The sequence below is a fragment of the Lycorma delicatula genome, chromosome 10 (genome assembly GCF_047948215.1).
Source record: "Lycorma delicatula isolate Av1 chromosome 10, ASM4794821v1, whole genome shotgun sequence".
NCBI lineage: Eukaryota > Metazoa > Arthropoda > Insecta > Hemiptera > Fulgoridae > Lycorma > Lycorma delicatula.
This window is the reverse complement of record NC_134464.1, coordinates 64,416,571-64,438,632: the sequence shown is the minus strand read 5'-3', so window position 1 is coordinate 64,438,632 and position 22,062 is coordinate 64,416,571. Positions and strand designations below refer to the sequence as shown.

Here is a 22,062-nt window from a genome sequence, read left to right as displayed (position 1 = left end):
AATGGAAAGGTGCATAAACTGATTTTACCCTTTTGATGACAAATTTATTGTTTGTTTGTATTTCAAGATAATACAAACTAACAATTTGGTAGTTGATCTTGTTCAGGCCATCATTCCTTTGGTATTTCGTAATGAACAATGTATATTGACAAAATGGCTATTTCTTTTACTAGTAGCTGTTCTTTTAACATGATTTGAAACTAAATTCTGCATCATAGGTATAAGTGATCTGTTATTATTTTACCTGTGATGCATGTTATTTACTAAGTCTTACAGAGCAGATTAATAAAAACCATTAAGTTTTATTTTCTAGTGTCAAAGATAGCATTGTACAATTGCATTGTGTGATTTTTTTAAAATGTTTTGTTCGTTATTTATGTACTTGTCTTTATATTTTAGGTTACCAAGGCATTTACAAAAAGAGAACTGGTGATAAAGGAGATGGTTGTGCAATATATTATAAAACTGAGAAGTTTGTGTTGGTTGATTATGCCACTGTTGAGTATTATCAACCGAACATAGATGTATTAAATCGTGATAACATTGCAATTGTTGCTAAGTTTCATCCAGTCGGATTTCCAAACAATCCTATTGTTGTTGCTACAACACATTTGCTTTACAATCCTCGTAGACATGATATTAAACTTGCTCAGACACAAATTTTACTGGCTGAAATAGAAAGATTTGCATTTAAAAACCCAAATTCTAAATTTAAGTAAGTGTATTTTATGTATTATAATATATTTAATGAGGTCATTCTTTTAGTTGTATATTCATATTCAAATATATGTGTGTATTATTACAATATTTAAGTTTTTTCTAACTTTTGATCAACAACATTTAGTGTATACTTTGCATGTGATGTAGAATCAGATTGATGAAACCAGGCTTTGAATCGATGACCAAAGGTATATATGCATTAGGTTGTACTACTTGAACACCTCGGTCTCAGGGTAGGTTTAAGTATGCAGTCACCAGATATAGAAATGGAGTTCTAGACAGGTCTGTGGCAGAAACATTCCTAACACTAATATTAAGAAACTCTTATAGCATTGTAGTCTTCCATTAGGCCGTTAGCTAATACCCTTAGAATGCTATAGAGGTGGAAGGTGGTAAATTTTAAAGAAAAGGAATTGTTAGTGAAAAGAATTGATCTATCCATAGAGGGACAATGAAACCAGTTGAACAAAAAGATTCTTCAAGGTTCAACTCCCCCTTCAACCATCAATCCCATTCACAATTCTTCAGATCAGGTTAGCACATAACTAATCAATTATTTTGCTTTGACCAGCTCACATGTATGCTACAAGTGATGCTTCTGCTTTATACAAAGAAAGAAACACCTGAGAAACAGTGTCACATTTTCTTGTGGAAAACATCTTGCTCATATCCTGAACTGTGCAGTGTGTTGAAGGCTCCAGCTGACCTATAAACCGTTAACATAATTACTATATGTACATGAATAAGTAAAACGCGAAGCCCTCTGTTACTTGAAAGATATATTACATACAAAGTTAATGGAATAGGATTTCTCCCGACCTCATAAACCTCCTAGAAGTTTGCTCGAAAGAACTTTGCAGTAGTACTGACTGCTAATAACTGCATTGGGTAGAAAATCGACATGAATGATGCCATTTTTATCCCCAAAAACTGAGACTATAACTGGAATCGTCAATTGCTGATGTGTATGGTCTTCTTTAATATATTTGCTCCACTCAAATGTTTTAACACAACTAAGAGTCTCATCTTTATTCTGTGCAAGGAGTCACGAATAAATCTCACTGGGTTTTACACCCAGTTATGGTTCATTCACGAGAAATTTCATTATGAAGTGTGGAACACCACATATCCATTCTCTACATTGGACACTATGTTCTTTACAACTAACTGTTGTTCTTGTTTTTGTTTAATGTTGCTTCATGCCAGCATGCCATCCGGGGTAGTAGCTGATACTTGCACCTTATGTGAACAACCATCAGAATGCACACAGGAATCTTCATTTACGCTCTAGTCTAACAAACATCCTGGACTAGAATTATAGAACCTATTACAGATTCTAAAGGTTCTAAAATATATTCTGAAAATCTTCAAATCCTACAACTTAGTATTGAAGCTAATCTAATGTTTATTATTAGAGACTGGATTATATGCAACATAAAATGCTTAAAATATGCATGTCAAATATGAAAAAGTGTCAAAATGTACAACTTTAACAATAAAAAAAAAAATAGTAATTTTTATTTTTTTTATTTCAAAATCAGCATACAGTTAGTAAGTAGTTGAATAACATCGATAAATTCGATAACTAACAATTATTTAACATTTTGTTACTTTTATAAACGTAAACAATCAGGTATTGTTCCAAATGTTTGGTAGTAAGATTGTGTCTTCGATCAGTCAAAAAATTTTTAAAAGTGGAAAAGGATCACTCCACATCCACTGAGGAAACGGGGCAGTATTTGAATTTGGGAGCTATGTTAGCACTTATTGTTTCTGGTAAAAGTTCACGCGTCCCATTAATAAAACTATCAATTTGATACAAAGGTTCAAAGTCTGGGTTATTGTTCAAAATGTTTTCAAATTTTTCTTTATGATTACATAGGAATACCTCTGGCAATGCAGAGTTCATGTGGTGGATTTTATTCATTAACTGAATTCAGTCATTGCCAAATCTTGAGTCTCAAGCTTTTTAATACTTGCAGGTATGTGGGAAAAATAAGTGCTAATCACAGCTACGTTTTTTTATACTAAAATCGTTTAATGCTTCCTTGGACTGACAAACTGCCATAGCTTCTGCACTATCGAAGTCGTTTACTACACCTTTGATAGCCTCGAAATGTTCATTGTAAAACAGCATAGCTTCAATCCATGTTTTCCATCGAGTTACCACTGGTTCAGGAGGTAAAGGCACATTTGGCAGTTTTTTTTTTATAGGCCTTATTGCAAGCAGGTGCCTTAAGAAACACATTGTTTGTTGATGAAACCAGTTTACATTCCCAAATGTGGATCGTACGAGTCGATGTATTCAACGAGTTGATGTACTCTGTGAGCAAAGGACGTCACGTGAATCAAATTCGGATAAAATGCTTTGAGAGTTTTGGCTGTGTTGATCATATAGGGAGCAGCAACTGAGAGAAATGTAAATAGTCAGTCTTTCATTTGTAGAAGATTCAGGAAATATTTTTTTAATACCCTCATTCAGGAATCTGGTGATCGTAGAATGATTTGTCTTTTAAAAGGTGTTTGCAGGCCACCAAATAGGAAGAAGAGGGCTCTAGTTTTAATGCACCAACAATTAAATGCACAATTTGTAACGGCCACAAGTGTTGGTAGTTTCATCAGCTGAAATCCAGATAATGCTATTCTTGAGTTCATTGTGTATTCTTCCAGAACATGCAGGTAAATTGTTGGTATGTAATTTTTACGCAATGTTGATTCATCTGGAATATTTCGATTCAATCATTATTTTTGCAAAAAATCTTTAAAGGTAGGATTTGTTTGTTTGTGAAGTTGGAGTTTGTTTGGAGTTTGTGAATTTATTTGAAGCAATGCTTCAAATAAATTCATGCTAAAGTGGTTTTTTTTGTTTACCTTTGGAAATGAAATCACTGCTACTTGCTGCTGTTACAAGTTGTCATGGGCCTTTCTTTTGCAATCCTACAATATGAAGACTTGTCTTGACATGCTGGTCTATTTGAAACTTTTTTGTGCACAAAATACTTTTCTCACAAACTCGGCAATATAAAACATTTTTGTCGTATGTAAATATTCCAGGATGGTCAGCTATCCACGAAGAGACACTGTTTTTTTTCGGGAGACATGGTACACATTAAACTTTACACAAAAAAATAAAAAACTAAACTGATGCAATGAACGCATCAACTAAAAATTCGTAATATAAATGCCTAGTGAGAGGAATGCTGCAGTAGGCATGCGAGATGCAGAACCGTATCATCCATCCTTGTTTCACGTGATTTTGTGTTTTACTTCGCCTCATAATAATATTATCCTACCAAAACAATAGACGCGCAGCTGCTAAGTGTGCTGTAAGAACCGTGTGGCTAATAGGTTTGGCCGGCTACAACGTAAGACTTCATTTCTTTTAGTAGGTACCCTACCGAAAAATATTGTAAATGTTGGATAAAGTTAACAAAAAACACAGCTCGTATTTGCCAAAAGAAATTGGACTTTAATGAGAAAGAACAAATGAACTTATGTTAAAAGTCATAACCTTAAAACTAAAAAGAAAATTATGAAAATAACATAATTTGATGATACATAAGAATATCAACTGAATTCAGCATCTGAACAATGATGTTAAATGAAAAAAAAAAAAAATACATGAATATACACTTTTAAATACAGATTTTGACAATATACATTTTTGACAAAGCCGGAAAAACAAGGGAACATGAAACACCTTAATTTTAATTGTAAATTTAGAAAAACATAAAATATCAATAGAAAAATGTAACTGGCAAACAGTTGTACTACTGACATTAACTGATGTCATTAACTGATGTCATTAACGAATTACAATAAATCTTAATTGGCACTGGTCTTTTCTGAATTAAGAACATCAACAAACTTAACATTAAATAATTAATACATGTAATTCTAGTTTAGTGTAGAAAAAAGGCCACAATGATATTCTAGTACAAAAAGAGTTAATAACAATAATCAAATTGTGATAAGTAAACATAAAAATAAAGAGTTAATTACAATATAATCGCATTGAAATTAATTGAGCATGTAAAATAGGTTGCAGCTGAACAATGACAATCTTATGTAAGTAACCTGTCGTGACTGTACTTAAGTGAAATTGAAACTTGAAAGGCATAGGTATGATGAACTGAATGTTCCACAAATTTTAATGGTAACGTAACTGTTTAATGTAATAAGTAATGAAAAACTGAACTTGCCTGTAGCACACAAAATATTTGTAAGAGAGGAACTCATGAATGAAGGTAAAACGAATACATAGAGTAAATTCCTGGGCATAGTCCGCCGTGGTGTATCAGGAATACAGTGGTGAGAATGTGGCTTCGAGGTTGAGCAAGACTGGGCGTCTGAAATGTGTAGCAACGAGTTTGAAGAAATTCTGCTTCGCTGAAATTGTAATAAGAAGCTGGAGAAAATTCGGCATCGACAGAATTGACAGCTTGTAATGATTGAAGCACTTTCCACAGAGAAGTAATGTAGAATTTGAAGAATAACTTAACGAAGAAACGAGGCTGGATGAACGCTGTGTTCATCCAGCCTCGTTTCTTACCAGCTTCGTGTAAAATCACGAAAAACTGACGAGTCGAATTAGAAAATATTTTCGACACAAGAATACCGCATCGTTTATAAGTGCGAAGACGACGAAAGTATTAACATTAAGTGAAAGAAAGAAAACATCGAAGCCTGGCCCTCCAAGAGGGCTAGGATCTGCACAACGTGAAAGTCCGAATTAGAATGAATAAAGCTGGCGTGGTGAGAAGTAGGGGAAGCGAACAAAGCAATGGACAGAAGAGTGTGTGTGTGTTGACAACAAGAGTAGTGTCTTAGTGTTAGTATGAGAACGTTTAGAGAAACGGTGTGGAATTCGGGAACGAAGACATAACAAAAAATAATTTTAAGCGAGCAGTCCACTAAAGAATTACGTAAGCCTGATAAAAATAATTTCTGAATACGCAAGTTGAAGAAATGACATCAGGGCAGACAAAGAGAAATAGACTTCTAGGAACTATGACAACATTGAAATTGGTTGAGAATAAAACAACACTAAGCCTAATATATACATTAAGACTAAACAGCAATGAAATAATGCGTGATATAAATAAGCTAACACCAATACGATGATGCAATAGTCAGACAAGCTGGAGCCTGAGAGAAATTGATATCGAAAAATAAATCCAAATAACCTATTTAAAAATACACGTAGATATAAGCCTTACAAAAAAACAAAATAAATTACCAAGCCTGTAAATAACAAGACTCGACCATAACCTTGAATTCATTGGAATAAAATGACTTTACGCCAATGGCGTAAACAGTAAATATAGTGAAAATATACATCATCACTAGATTTTAAGGAAAATATGCAATAACCAGTGAAAGTGGGCTTAACATGCAAATGCATATAATCCGGTCTCTATTTATCATCGTAGATTTGTATAATATTCATAGATTGTCACTCATATAAATTGTAATACAAAAAAAGAAAATAATAAAAATGAAATATAGCTGTACAGTTGGTCAAATAAGTTATAAAATAATAACAAACTATATAAACACACGCTGATACTAGTAAAGATTATTTTATTTATTGCTTATTGAATAACTGAAAACAATTTATAACAAATGGAGTTATGAAAAGTTGATCTAAGTTGTTATTTAAGATTAAGAATTAAATTTTTCACTATTGTTCTGTAGTGGTTAAAAAGTGATAAATTTACCTGGTTCAGTAAAAAGTTCCATTCTGTTTTGTAGTTGAGTGCATTTTACACTATATAAATGAAAGATACATACATTGAAAGATGTTTAGAAATAATGATGCTATAAAAAATTAAAATTTTTTATTAATATATTTTTGTAAACTACTGTAATTTAAAAAAAAAAAAATGTGCCAATTTTAGGGCAACTTAAAACTTTTTAAATGATACTTTTAATTTCACCTGAAATATTAGCATTTAAATATTTTTATACTAATATGTTTACTTTTTCTCTGTGTTCTGTTATAGATATCATCCAGTAATATTAACTGGTGATTTTAATTTAGAACCTTATTCATCAGTGTACGAGTTAATTTTGTTAGGGAAACTTAATTATGAAAAGTTAGATCGCAAGATGTTGAAGTCCACAGTTGATCAAGGGGTTTGTTCTTATCCTCCTTACGGACTACCAATGGGTAAATATTTACTTCCTCCATCTCTAGGCGTAACTGACAATTGTATGCATTATGGGTTAAATGAGCTTCGTTTAAATTCTGCTACAGTAAAAAGTTCAGTACAGGATTATCTTATTGGGGTATGTATTCTTCATGTATGTATTCTTAGTATAGTATGCCTTTATTATTATTTTTTAATTAGTTTTTAGCTGCTAAAAGTTTCAATCACATTTTGTATTTTATAAATTTAATGGTACCTTAAACTAAACCTGAATTTCAGAAACTGTTTTTTTTTTCATTTTACCATGCATGGTTGGATTGAATTTTGCTGAAGGTCATACTTCGAACAAGTAAAGGAAATTCGGTACAGGTGTAGATATATGATTGAGATAGTATAAATAGTAGAAAGAAGTATGTTCACCTGCAAAAGAATTTCAATTATAAAAAATTATCACAATACTTTCAGAGTTAACCTTTTTTCAATCCGAGCTTGTCTGTATTATTTCATATTATAAAAATTACTACAACCATTGAACTAAACAAACATTGAAATGAACTCGAGAGTTTTTATGAATTAAGTATTTTTTAAGTTTTTTGATATTATTAATCAGATCTAGTAGTCAATAATTTTAAATAAATCACTTGTTAAAGAGGGTTACTGTAAGTGTTAACCAAAATTATATTACTGCAATTTTACACTTTCATTACTGCTATCTTTGTCTTCAGCCAAATCAATTAACATGCCTGAAATAAAATTATTATTTTTATATGAATAATTATTATTATTACATATTATAAAAATTAACTGGTTCAGTTTGTCACCAAAAGAATTTATACTTTAACACAATCTTAAACATGCCCAAACCAATATTAAGTAGGCACAGTATTTTGTGATGACACGATCTACTTTTGTATTTAGGCTTAGATAGTTTTACAAATCTGTGTCAGGTTTTAATGATGTCTTGTGCAATACAATATCCCTGTTTTTTAACTGGTCTTTCATAACCTGTTTCTGAATTTAGATTGAATGTTTCTTTGATAGTTTATTACAATAAAGGGTATTATCCATTATATACTTTTTGGATGATCCCATCATTATGATAGTCTCCCAATTTAGTTGTGGATTTCTAACTCACACAAGTCCCTAGAATAAACCCTTGTTTACCTCCATTAGTAATGGTTATCAGTATGTTACGTTTTAAACATTCCTTCTCAAACCTTTGGATCCATCAGTCCATGTCTTTTGATTGTTTTATAAATTGTGTATATTGGTTTCAACAGTGTTCAGTATCTAGATATATTCTAATAAAATTATGTTTCTTAAATGATTAATTTACATATCTACAATGTCATTTCCATAAGCAAATTTCCTGTGCTCTCTCATGTTTTATTTCACTAGAAATTAATTTTTTAAACTTCTTTTTCAATGTAATCAGTAGAGCCTTTATAATTAGTGTCTTCACAAAATCATTTCTAAAAAATTATCAATCTCTTCTTCAAATGTAGTTGATTTATTGATGACTACTATCATGAATACTTGTAAAAATTTAAAATATGTACCATAATGTTATAATAGAGCATTTTTTTCTTTTTCTAAAAATGACTGATTAACTGTAAATATTCTGCTACTATATTTGGGATCAGATTTATCTTGTGTAAAAATAAAAAAATAAAAAAATTTGTTTAGTCAGCAAAGAACAGTGGCCAACAACTTCAATGGCATTTGCCCTCCTAATACTGTACTGTTTATCTAAAAGGATTTTCTGTTTGCCTGAGAAGCAATTAATACAATTTTTTGTATTTTACGCCGTGCTTTAATTTAAATCATATGCAAGCTTGATTTCAGTTATCTTATTTTAATTATGGTTTCCTTTCTCCTTTCTGGTCTCCTTTCTAATATCATTTATAATGTAATCTAAACGCTTTAGTTTGCTAGTTTTTAAAAAAATACTGTTGAGATTTCAGTAATTTTACATCAAACTTTTAATTTTATTTTTATGTAACCAATGTAAAATTTCTATCTTTGTATCATTTGAATTGAGAGCTTTTCAGACTGGACATTATGGTGCAGTATATTATGGATAATAGTTACAGAACTAGGCTCAAGGTTGAGAAGTAGTTTTTTTGGTTATCGCTTCAAATAATTGCTACATTATATTGTCCGTATCACATAATTGCTTGATCAAATTGTCCATTTGAGTAATTTGTTGTATTCGGGTTGATCTTTCACTTCATTAACATATTTTGGATGAGTTTCTTTTCTCCACCTTTTTTCCAAACAATGTGATGACAATGTTAGTATGTAAATGCAAATCAATTTATATCCTTACATTTTTTAAGTTGTGCGAATAAATTATCAGTTTTTCTCATATATCGTGTTCTTTACCAATATAGATTGATTGGAGTTTTTCCACCTGAACCCTAGTCTTTCATAACACTGTTCTCACTTATCTAAAATCAAATTCATGCAGAAAATTCTCTAAAATCCTGCAGAAAATAATGCAGTAGTTTTGCTAAGGCAGTACATTTATCTTTATAAGTAGAAATTTATACTGTACTCATTGTTTGAAATTCCCCAAGCTTTGATTCCAGTCATACTCTCACGATGGATGAATGGCAGCAAGAATGGCACACCATGACTAAGGGAAGGTCCTTGTTTAGATTTATACAGGGCTTGGGAGGATGGTGTGCCTCTCACTCGTTTTTAAGGGCAACGGGGTGCCGAGATGTTCTCCAACCACGCAAACTTGAACCAATATTTGTTTCGGTTCTGCCTGGCAGATGATGAGCCGTGCGTCTGCAGGGAGCTCCAGTGGAACAAACATATGATGTTCGACTGCCCAGCTCTTGGGGGGTGGGGAGGCCAGAACTCAGGCCACCCTAGAACTTAGTGGTCAAGGGGAAAATTGGCTGCTCATAAGTGGCGAGTCATTGTTGGATTGTGTGGGTGTTCCTTGATGTCGTTGCTTTGTTTAACCGGCATCAGTAGTTTATTTAAGGGAAAGACTCCTACCTCGCTGCTGTGGGAAGCTACCCCTGAGTTGTAGCTGGCCATCAGCCAATCAAAGCTTCAAGCGCTTTAATATTGGCAGACAGGTACTTGCTGGCATTCAGCGACCTAGGCGTGACAGCGAATTGCTGTCTTGATGAGATAAATTTAATTTATTGAATGTTATATATATATTTTAGTAGTTGATGGGGTGAGCCTACCCATTTTAGAATATGACAAGTGAGCGGTGGGACACGAAGCAAGTGGTGTGTAGTACCATGCTTAGTTTGCTCAGGACACTGGTCGCTAAACTGATTCGAGGCTCAGTAGCCGTTTGTGGCACAGACATTCAGTCTTATGCTTTAGGCCGACCGAATGGGGTGGTGGCGAGAGAAATGCCATGCAAATCACTCAATCAAAATCCAGTTATACTCTTCTTCATATTTTGTTCAACATCAAAAAAGGGTGCAATATTATGATCTTTAGAGGCCATTTCTAAGATAGACTGCTGCTATTTTTTGATGGTTCTTAATATTTCTTGAATTGAATTGCTATACCTTGGCAGGTCTGTCTCAGGCCTTAGACCTTCTTGGTGAATGATTAGACACTTATTACCATTTCTTTCATTGTTTTACTACACTCACTGTTCAGACAAGTTTCAATTTAAAAGCAGGATGTTCTGTCGGAGAGTAATATTAAAAATCTTATTAACTGAGACCTAACTAAATATAATTTTAAAAAGACCATTAATTTACCTATTCTGTAGCATTTAAAATAAAACAAAACTTACAGATCGCTTAGTAAGTTATTAAAACTAGAGCAGATATATCTAATTTGATAATCACTTCATTTTAATGGGCAAACTTAACCAGACTGACAACATATAACAAGTAGAACAGAAAAAAACATTTAAAATAGTTATGATTACTCAGTTTTTATTATTCCTAGAATAGAATAGATTAACAAAAGTGCTAAATCTATTTATGGCGTGTTTTGTCAATTGTTCCATTAACTTTTTTTATAGCATATACTTATTGTAAAAATAAAATAAAATTAAGGGAGATGAACACAGCCACAATTGAAGTATTTTAGTGCTTTTTTTCTAAATAGGTGCATTATATGAAATGTTACTATTGATTAACGATGCATCTTTTTTTGTCTATTTTTTCTTCATGCTATTAACTTTTAAAAGGATAATGCTTAATTTTTTTACATAGTATTGTATGTAGCCTTATATAGTTCTATTCTATATGTGTATATTTTATTTTAACTTTTTATTTACAAAATTTTATATAATATTTGTTATAGGGTAAATAACAGTTCATTTGTAAGTCAATAAAGAGATGATGTAAAGTCACTTTTAGATAAAATATGATTAAATAGCAGCTTGCTGAGACCAAGTGGTTAATCAAGGTTAAACGTAAACAGTAATTTGAATGAATATTAAAATTTTGAATTTTAGTTCCAGTTCAGTTGCATTTAGAAATGTTATGTACTGTTATTTATAACATACTAGAAAAAGGTGGGCCTACAGCCTGCTGCGAAAATGTTACATGGTTTTATGTTTCATTACATAATGATTTTGTTGAATGTTTTTGCAGTTTTAACTAAATAATGTTCATGAATTTAGTGTACTAATAATAACAAAAACCTGTACAACGAAAGCTTGAAAATCCTGAACACTTTTAGCAATTTTTTAATACAGTTCTAACCCATTGTGTTATCCTTTTTTATCTCTAAAACAAAAATATAATTTTAGATAAATCGTTTCTATCAGTAAGTATAAATTGTTCAAACAAATGAATCCTTTGAGAATTATGAAATTGTTTGTGCATTGCACTCAGTCGCTCGGCACACCACCATTGGTCCACTCTGTACTAATAGCAGCTAAAATAAAAATGTGAGCACATGCAACAAACAAACAAGCCCGCATACTATCCTTTTTTATAGAGAGTGAATGGCATCATAAACATTAAGTAGCTTGTTAATATTTTCTATAAAGATCAGTTTCACTGTTTTACATAATTTGGCAATACCGCAAAATAAGTGATACAATCTGCGCAAAGTTTCATGTATTTATAGTGTGTAAGTTTCCTTTTTATTCCAGTTTTGCAATTTGTAATCATGTTATGATTTGATTAGAGTAATCTTATTAGTGTATCTACTTCCATGAAGAGTAAGTAAAAGGTTATGAATCTGTTAATGATAACAGTTGAGGAAAGTTTAAAACTTATGCCAGATTTATCTTTCATAAAATGTAAAAAAAATTATAGAGACAAACAGAATTTGAGTAACATCAATATTTCATATCTGAAAACAATTTTTAGAAAATAAAACTTTACCCAAACAGTTCCTTATTTGTCTGCTTGCTAGTCAGAAACAAAATAATTGATGAAGGCAGGCATTGTGTAACAATTTGAATAAAGGAATAATTTTATTTGGCCTCTCATATACTCCTGCTTTTTCAGAAATAAAATTTATCAGGTGGTAAACCTTCTGTTAAGATGTTCTTTGTTTTCTTCACCTGTAATCTATCCTAGTGTTTTCAGTATGCGAAATATTAGTTTAATAATGCTGTAGTCTTCATATTTATCTGCAATTACTTTTATTTAAATGATAACTTTTTTAAAATGGATCTATTATTTAGTTTAAATGTAAACTAAAACTTTAATTATATCAAATAATGAGTGTAAAATTATCATGGAATAATCCAAGATAGAAACCTTTGTCTTCACATATTTGCCCTGTTGATATTTCATACATCAATCTTATATTTTCCATTTTGTGATAGAGACTCAGTTTCATCTCTTTAATCTCAATAATCTTAATAGCTGAATAAGCTAACAATTTTTCATTGTGAATAATTTAAAAATATCACTGTAATATTTTGATTTAATTCAAATTAATACTCACAAAACCTAATGGATGATAATTTCACAGTTAGCAGGAAATGTTCCCAAGTAGAAAAAACAGTTATGTATAGTCTATTTTTATTATGTTATGCTGTAGTTTTTATCCAACAGGACAGTTAATTTCAGCACTATATTTTCCACAAAAGTTGTAAACTTTTCTCAAATTGAAATAATCTAAATAAACTTATCTTTAAAACAATATAGAATTTGAACTAGAATACAAAGACAGTGACAGTTTAATCTGTATTTTATCAGATTTCTAATTTTGAAGGAAACATAACAGCTCATTTTCAGATAAAACATACAATTAAAAATGATTGCTTAGAAATGTTTGATATTTTTTTTTAATTTATGAATGTATTCCATATTAAATAGACTTAGTGTCATGCATATCTGATCCATACATAGAAAGAAAAATTAATGTAATAAATATAGTTATATATAAATGTACTAATATATATAATTTGTATATTTTCTAAATATGTGTATTTGTCTTAGGAAAGAAAGATTTTTTAATGCTTTTGTTTTAACCTCATAAAACATAAATTAACTGATTATATTGCTGATTAATGTAGTTCATTAATTACTGGCAAGCCATCGCCCATTCTCCAGGAAAATATATTCTCAAAGTTGGTGTACATATTTTGAAAGTTATATAAAATCAGCTTTATGTGGTCTACTTTATTTGACCCCAAATTAGATTAGAATTGATATTGTTTATTCTAATTAAGTGCTTTTGAATTTTCACATATTATTGGTATAATTTAATTTTAAGTTAAAAATTAACATCAGATCAACATTATTGTCAAAGGGGTTAGTTGTCAAACTTGAATATATTACATTTTATCTAAAAAAGGAAGCGGAACATATATATGCATCCAATGTATAATAATAATTTCACAAAATAATTGATCATATAATTTTTCATTAAATAGTGAGAGATTATAATGGAAATAAAGTTAAATATTTGTGTGATTTTTGTGTACAGAATTTTCATTCATTAATTTTAGTTATAATTATAAGATTATTTCATTTTCTTCTCTTTTTGCAGCTTTATAATTCTGATCGTCATAATGTACCAAAAGATTTCCCACAATGTGAAAAGATGTCAGATTTGTAAGTTTTTCTTTTATATCTATATGATTTTTATTTTATAAAAAATATTCTTGTTATTACAAAAAAAAAACTTATAGTATTAGTTTTATATATTTTAGGGTTTCGTGCTAGTATAAATGTAAAAGCAACATGTGATATGAACAAAAGGTTCACTAGCATAGATGTGCAATGGCAGTGTACTTGAGGGCAGAATTGTGGGATGAAGTGAAATAAAAGAAAAGTGTCTGTGTTTTAACAGCAGGTTATATTTGCTAGATGGTAGTGATTATAGTATATTTTCATGGCTCCTTACACACTTACCAACACTGATTGTTGACAACAGGAAAAGTTAAATATTTTTACATTCCAAGGAAATTACAAAAAGAATATGGTCAATTAAAAATGAGGTTCCCATTATTGACAAGTATACAGGTATCTCAATAACAATAATAAGCTGCACAGCATATTTATTTGTGCATAATTTGGCAAATATTAAAATGACAGTTTAAAAATACAAAAAAAAAAAATGTAGATAAATATAACAACCATGCTGTGGACTCTAAATAATTTTATTTGATGAAAATTATAGATAAAAGATAACTATGGGAGAACAAAAATATCTTAGACATCTAGGATTTTTGAATCTGTAATATCCCTTCCTTCTTCCTTTCTTCATAAATATGTTGAAAAACAAAACTTTTAATTTTTAAAAAGTAAAACTTTTTAGTTCTAATTTTTGAACGTAAAAAGTAAAAAACAAAAGAAATCATAAAAATAGCATAAGTATGGGGGCAAGTAGCAGGTGACTTTAGCAAGCGTGAGGTTTGCCAAGCCAACCAAACCAAATAGCTTGTCGAGCTGAAGCAATAACAATTTTATATTATGGTTTCATTAGTGCTTCATGGAAAGGGGGGCTAACTTCACGTACCTGCTGAAGGACCCCCATTCATCAACTTTAACAGTTGTGCGATTTAGGCAACTAGTTTAAGTGTAAGATTTAAAATAAGAGATAATGGATTTTATGAGGATCTTTCCTTTCCCTAATTTTATTCAAAACTCAAGTAAGTTTGTAATTTTGAGAAAGTGTTAGGAGCGGTGATAATTTTATCATGTCGTTTATCTTATTTCTTTCTCCCTTATATATTTCATTTAGTATTTTCATTAAAAGTATTTTCATAAAATTCTTGTTTTTCCATTTGCATTTTAACTAATTTTTGCTGTTCAGCAAAAATTTGGTGCTGCCTTATTAACACTAGTCGCTGCAGTTCTGATGAGATAATTTTGATGTTTATTCTGATTTGTAGTCTCTGCTCTCAAAATGATGTTTTCTTGCTTTCTTCTTTTTTGTCTGCATTTCTTCATTGTTGAAGGAATTTGTAGAATCAATAGGATCTTCATAATCAACTGCAGCAACCGATTCAGTCTCACAACTTCATCCACTGCTATTTAGGCTAACTGTTATTGCACCAGCCACTTTGAAAATATTGGATTATTTCCCCATTTAACAAGTCGAGCAGTGCTTTCTTCCAATCATTTAGCTTAATTGGTTTATACCTGTAGTGTGAATGTCAAATTTTTTCACATTAATTAATATGGCAACATAAAATTATCTAATAAAATTCTATGATCTTTTAAAATTTCAATAAAACACATTTGATCTGCAGGGATTAATTTTCCTTCTTCACTGGCCACGATGACTTTTTTCACAGAAGATGACAAAAGTACTTAACTCTACTAAATAATATAACAAAGTAATATAACTCTACTAAGTAATTAAAATAATATGTTGCATGCATGTCCATTTGATTACACCATTCTATTAGTCATCATAATAAAATACAAACAAATGAAGGCAACATGCAGTTGAGCATTCATTTTGAGTACTTAAATGTTTATTATGCTTCTCCAAGTGAACTCTATCTTAAAATATGTTTACTGTCTCTAAACCAACTGTATACTTAAAGCAAATGCAATACTCAGAAGTGAACATTGTCACGGTAAGTAAATATTTACAAGAAATTACTTTTTTTATTCACCAGGCTTATTGTTGGGAGATCATGTCAACACAATGTTTACTTTAGAAAATGCATTTTTCATTAACATTTTTAGTTGTAATTTTTAATTAGTTTACATTGGCAGGTTTGACAGTATGCATGCAACAAATATTGTTAGTAGAAAATTAAATTTTACTAGTTTTTTTAAATTAAAATATGTTAATTCATACTGCTTGGTACTACCATTATCCAAGTTTTGAATAATTGTTATTAGGTTTCCTAAATATAATTCATTCGAATGGATAATTACATTGTCTTACCTTCTCTATTTATATAAAATTCTCTCTTATTTTAAGAGAATAAGTTCATTAGTATTTAGCAATGTTCCATCCACTTTTTGCCAACAAATAGCAAATTATTTTTTCATGGCTATGTATTGAGCACAGAAAAGGGCATTATCTGGCATTATTAAAATCTGTGTGTTTCATTCTTTCTTTTACTTATATATATATATATATATATATATAAAAGAGTTATTCTGCTTGTGTTAAGTTTTATGTGTGTGTATATGAATCATGAAAATTAAGTTTTTGATGTTATATACAACTTTATATGATTACAGGGGTATAATTCTTTTTTTTTTCTTTTGACAGGTTTTCAACTGGTACACTTTATAATCGCAATTTTGATTTTTACACTGTGCATTTTCATGAGGATAATAAAAGTATGTCAGAGGCAACTACAAAACATCATGAATGGATTACTGTTGATTATATGTTTTTTACGTATGTATTATTTTTATCAACTATTATTTATTACATTATTTTTTTATTAATTGTATGAAACAGTAAGAACTTAGTGAACATTAGACCTTTTATACAATCTCGCTAGTGCTAGACAGTTGTATGTAGGTCGTTGGACCTACGAGGACCATTTGAAATGTTCTTGGCCTGACAGAGAAAACACTAGATTATTCAGAAAATCTTTTTCTATTTTTCCACATAGTCAACATTTGAAGTGTATCTTCATCCAGTGACCTGTATCTTCAGGTTTAAGAAGAGGAAGTGATCACTAGAAGCTAAATATGACATGGAGAAGCACTTTGAAGCGTAGGTCATGAAGTTTTGTAGCAACAACCTGAGACGTTATGCAAGCGTTATCACAATAAAAGGTCTGGGCAAGAGAAAGAATTTGCCAGATCTGGGCGTTTAGCCTGAATAGTACCCTCCAATCAGTCCAGTAGCGAATTATAATACTCCTCAGTGTTGGTCTTGCCTTTTTTCAGATATATGAGCACTACTCCACAAGAATCCCAAAAACTGTAGCCATGACTTTTGCTGTGATGGTACTTTTTTGCTTTCTTTGATGCATTTTCACTTGTTCCCACCCACTGTTTGGACTGTTGTTTGATCTCTGCCTTGTAATAGTGAATCCATGTTTCATTTATTGCAATAAAACTAATAAGTCTCAGCGGAATCATGATTAAATACGTTTTCCCAAGAAGTGTTAAGTGAAATGTAGTTTTGGTCTACCGTTAACAAACATGGCACCCACCGAGTGGAAATCTTTTTCATAACTAAAATTTTGTGTAAAATGTAATGGACTTCGTCTGTTGAGATGTTTGCAATGTCAGCAAGCTTACTTACCTTCAGTTGGTGATGATTTAATACGGTATTACGAATTTTGGTGATGATTTTTTTCAGTTAGTTCTTGGGCATCTTGAGTACTCATCATCCTGAACGAATGAGTGACTGTGTTTATATTCAGTAGCCTACTTTTTTATGGTTGAAAACAAAGTAGAAGAATTCTTTAAAATGGAATTTAACTCTTTTTGTACATACGTCAGGTTAAATACACAGTCACTTGTCAGAATCGCTTTCTATGAGTAAAAATATCCTTCATATATCCCAGTCCCTATGGTGAACAGAATGAAGGTTCCACTCGCAGGGCCAAATGTATTTCAGATTAATATGCGGCTGCACACCAATATACAGCTTCGTATTCATCTGTGAAGAAGGCGAGGCAGGAAATCAATTCACCCTTCCCTAGTAGTAGGCTTGGCATGAAATGCTTGTTACTTTTCAAAATGATTTGTTACCTTAATGAGTGACTTACGATTCTTTTCAGTTAATATTCAATGATTGTAATCAAGTCATAACAGTCAACATACACTTATAGCTATTTTTTCTACATAATTTTAGTTTTTTTTCCTCTCTAAAATGTCCTCATATTTTACAATCTCTGGGTTCTTTTATAAAAGAATATAGTTAAGCGTGAGCATAGAAATCTAGTAATTTACATGAGTCAGTCTTTCTTTTTCTATTCTTTCATGAGTTGTTAATTTTATTTTTATATTTTTTTATTTATCTTTGTTTTATCAACATTTCATTAAATACAAAACATGCATGTTGCATTGTATTTTACCAATGATTTTGATCCTTAATAACTGAATTATGATATATTTAAAATTTTAGGTTGGGCTTTTTTTATTCCTAAACTGTTTTAAATAATCCTAAATAATTTCATTTTGTTAACTGAATTTGTCTTGAGAAATGAAAGAAAATTCAAGTAAAATGATTTAATTTAACTGTTAGCTTGCTCTGTTTTATGCTTGTGTGAAATTTTCAAAAAATATTCTTTAAACATATCCCCTATTAATGCCTATTAACTATTCTTTTCTTATTGCTCTTACCCATTTCTATAAACAGTTTTCCCATTATCAACCATTTTAAAATGAAAGAGATGTAAAATTAAGCTCAACAACAAATAACATATAACTGTAGAAGTTTTTTAATTTGTTCATATTTTTAGGATTGTGCAATATCTATTGAGCAATTATAAAATTCCAATAAACGATTTCTTCTCTTCAGTGGAAGCATCTCCCTGATTTGATTTTGAAATTACTTTATATATTTTTTAAATCATAAATGATGCAGCTTATATATTTCAGTTGATGACTATGTTGGCCTGTCAGAAAGTGAACTTCTTAAGACATTTCGGATGTCCCATTTCAGATTTTTGTAGTTAATAGGTGAATATTTTTTTCTTGTCTATCTCAGCATCATCACAATTCTATCATTAGCTGTTAACTACCAATCAAGTAGTAGTTATATTAAAGTATGTTAGTAGTAAAGTATGTGATTTTTAAATACACATGTAAAATTTAAAAAAATAGAAATAATAACTAAATACTTTTCATTCAAGTTTTAATATCTTTGATGCTACGTTCAAAGGTAGATAATAAACAAATGATAGTTAGGGGGTAATATATTCAAATTTAGTATAATTATTTAGTAGCATTATCAAATTGATAATTATAGTTTTTTTTATATATAATTACAGTTTGTTTGCTAATTACAGTTTTTTTGTGTTTTTTTTTTTGGTGAGTTGGATTTGGAACAGGTTTCGCAAGATATTAAAAGTGTGTATGTGTGCCTGCACCCTACCAACCAACTAAACCTATCTCACCAACTCCCCTCCTGAGGCCGGATCTGCAATTAAGCATTGCACTGCCCCGGAAGGTGCCGTTGAGCTCAGGGGATCCAGAGTCCCTGTACATCATCACTATTGCCCATCCACGCAAGCATGGACGCATGACAGCTCTGCAGGGGACTGTCCATCACCACCTAGCTCTCCGGTCTGTTTCTTCACCTGAGCTCAGGACTTTACTACAGCTTATTGGTCTTCCTGATCAGTTTGCTTCTAGTGATCCGGGTCTCTTAGCTCAGGGATACGGGAGTCCCCCCCTGCTTTTGCTACCCACCCGAGCAAGCCCAGACAAAGGACTGCCCCCTATCCCCCCTTGCTTTCCGGTCCTTCCATTTAACTACCCCAGTAATGTAGGTTGCTATCTTAGAGAAGTGACACTTGCTCCGCAACATCTTTATTGATGACATTTCCCACCTCAGTGGACTCACCAATAACTGACATGCCCTTATGATCATCAGTCCACTTTACACAATGAAATACCACATGCTCAGGGGTGTTCACCTTGTCACAGTATGGGCATCCCTTGTCATCAGCCCTCCGCTTCCCGTACGGATATATTCTGAAAGTACTGTGGCCGGTCCAAAATTGGATGAGCCAATAGCTCAGCTCACCAAACCTCCTTGCAAACCATGGCCGAACTTGTCCAGTCAATCAGAGAGTCCACTGGACTTTTGGTAATATTTCCCACCTCATCTGCCACTCATCCATCATTGTTTCAAAAGAGCCTTTTTGCCCCTCCCCGTTGTATACTCTTGTTCTGTGGCCCGCCAGTTGCTGCAGAGGAACCACACCAGCGATTGCCAACATAGCATCAGTTGAGATGGAGTTTTAAGCCCCCACCACCTAGACCAATTTGTCATTGCACCCCTTGCACCCCTCATCCTCCATGGCCCTGCACCATACTGAGACTCTCTGTAAAGTAACAAGGAGGCCACTACATGGGCGTAAACCCGCCTTAAAAGTCCAGCCACCCTCTTGACCTCTTCTTTTGGAAGCCATATTGATTTTCATGGAATCCTCCATTGGCCTGAACATCTTCTAGGATTTGGCTTGCCACTATCCTCTCTAACAATTTACAGAAATTATTCATAAGGCTTATTGGGTGGTATGATCTAGGACCATCTACTGTTTCTGGCTTCCGCAACAACACCAATCTAGCTTTCTTCATGAGGAAGGGATATACACACTCATCAGAATAGCATTCATGATGTGCAGGACTGCCACCAGGACCCTATCCTCTTGTACTGGGATCTCATGTGGCTTGGGACTCTTATGAAGACTCATCCTTTGTCCCACCCATAGCAGCTCCTTTACATCAAAGGTTCCATCTCCTCCACCTCCACATCTTCCCTCATTGAAGCCAGCAACATATCCTGTAAAGCCCCTTAATCTCTCATGTTCTTATGCCTATGAGCTGCCCAGTTTAAGGCCAGCTAATTACAGTTTAAACTGTTACTTTGCACATCTAAATCTCAAAAAATAACTACCTGTTCTTAATTGATCTTATTGGGTTGTAATATTCTTATTAACAGATGCAAAGTAATGTGATGTTTATCAGTGATACTAACAGACAAGATTTTCAGATTTCAACAAGATAAGTTTTCCCTTCAGGGAAAACTTTTCCCTGTTGACATATTTCTGTAAAATGTTCATTTTGATTGATGGAATCTGGTTTCCTTTTGGTACTAAATCCTAAAGCTTTCATCATAATTTAAACAATACTGCCCTCTCTTTGTACAACCTCCAAATTACATATAACATTGGTAAACTAATCAGCCCACGTTACCATCATTATCTTACCATCTAAAATGTTAAAAAATTAATTTATCTAACCTCAATATTTTGTTATCTAAACTGTTTCATTTTATTTTAATTTATTTTTCTTAGTTTTGTTGTTTTCTTATGTTCTAGACCGTTAACAGATCCAACATATCGGCACAATCAGCTACAACTAATCAGTAGAAAACGTTTACCAACAGTATTTGAGTGTGAACATTACTTAAGAAATATCCCTAATAGATTGTGTCCATCAGATCATTTACCGATTGTCGCAACATTTTTTCTTAGGATTCCATCAAAGTGTGTATGATTTTTTTTTGGGTTGTTTTTTTATGACGTAATTATAATTATCATTGTTTAGTACAAAAATATACATTAATTTTACAATGAAAAGAATTTTATTGACTTAAGGTTTTTCTTTGAACAATATTATTTTTAATCTATACTTATTATTTTTTTCTGAATATTTTAAGTGGCAATGAAAAATAAATGATGTGGAAATGAACATTTTTTTCTTTATAATGATTATAATTATGTTAACATGATGTAAAATTTTATTTTTGTTGTATGTAAGTGGGTAGCAGCATCTTCTTTTTGTAATCTGGTTTTACCACAACTTAATTAGTTCATGTAATACATTCATAGAGTTTTTCTTCTGACTATTCAATCTGTTTACTTATTTATTGATCCAACATCCCAACCCCATAGGGGAAGACACCTGCCTTGTGACGCTTCTGGTCGCCACACCACTCCCCCCCCCCTGTTTCTAGCCCTGATGGGCTTTACAGGAGTCATCTTTTTAACTTTTTACATCTCATAGTAATAAGCCAGGCCTCATTGAGATGCCACTGATGTAAATTTCTCTGTAGACATTTACATTGGTGATTTTTTTTTAAACTCAGTTTTTGACTTTGTTGTAGGTCTTATTCTAAC

General features: G+C 31.7%; 1 protein-coding gene across 4 annotated transcripts in view; it reads left to right on the top strand.

The window, feature by feature from the left end:
- angel (protein) overlaps positions 1-21,796 on the top strand; it is a 66,168-nt gene extending 44,372 nt beyond the window's left edge. For all 4 annotated transcript variants that reach the window (XM_075376611.1, XM_075376612.1, XM_075376610.1 and 1 more), the window contains 5 exons: positions 400-715; positions 6,726-7,011; positions 13,824-13,888; positions 16,515-16,646; positions 21,262-21,796. In XM_075376611.1, coding sequence (XP_075232726.1) covers positions 400-715; positions 6,726-7,011; positions 13,824-13,888; positions 16,515-16,646; positions 21,262-21,439 — 977 coding nt within the window. In that variant the 3' untranslated portion in view covers positions 21,440-21,796. The remainder of the gene's footprint in view (positions 1-399; positions 716-6,725; positions 7,012-13,823; positions 13,889-16,514; positions 16,647-21,261) is intronic.
- The last annotated feature ends 266 nt before the right edge of the window (positions 21,797-22,062 follow it).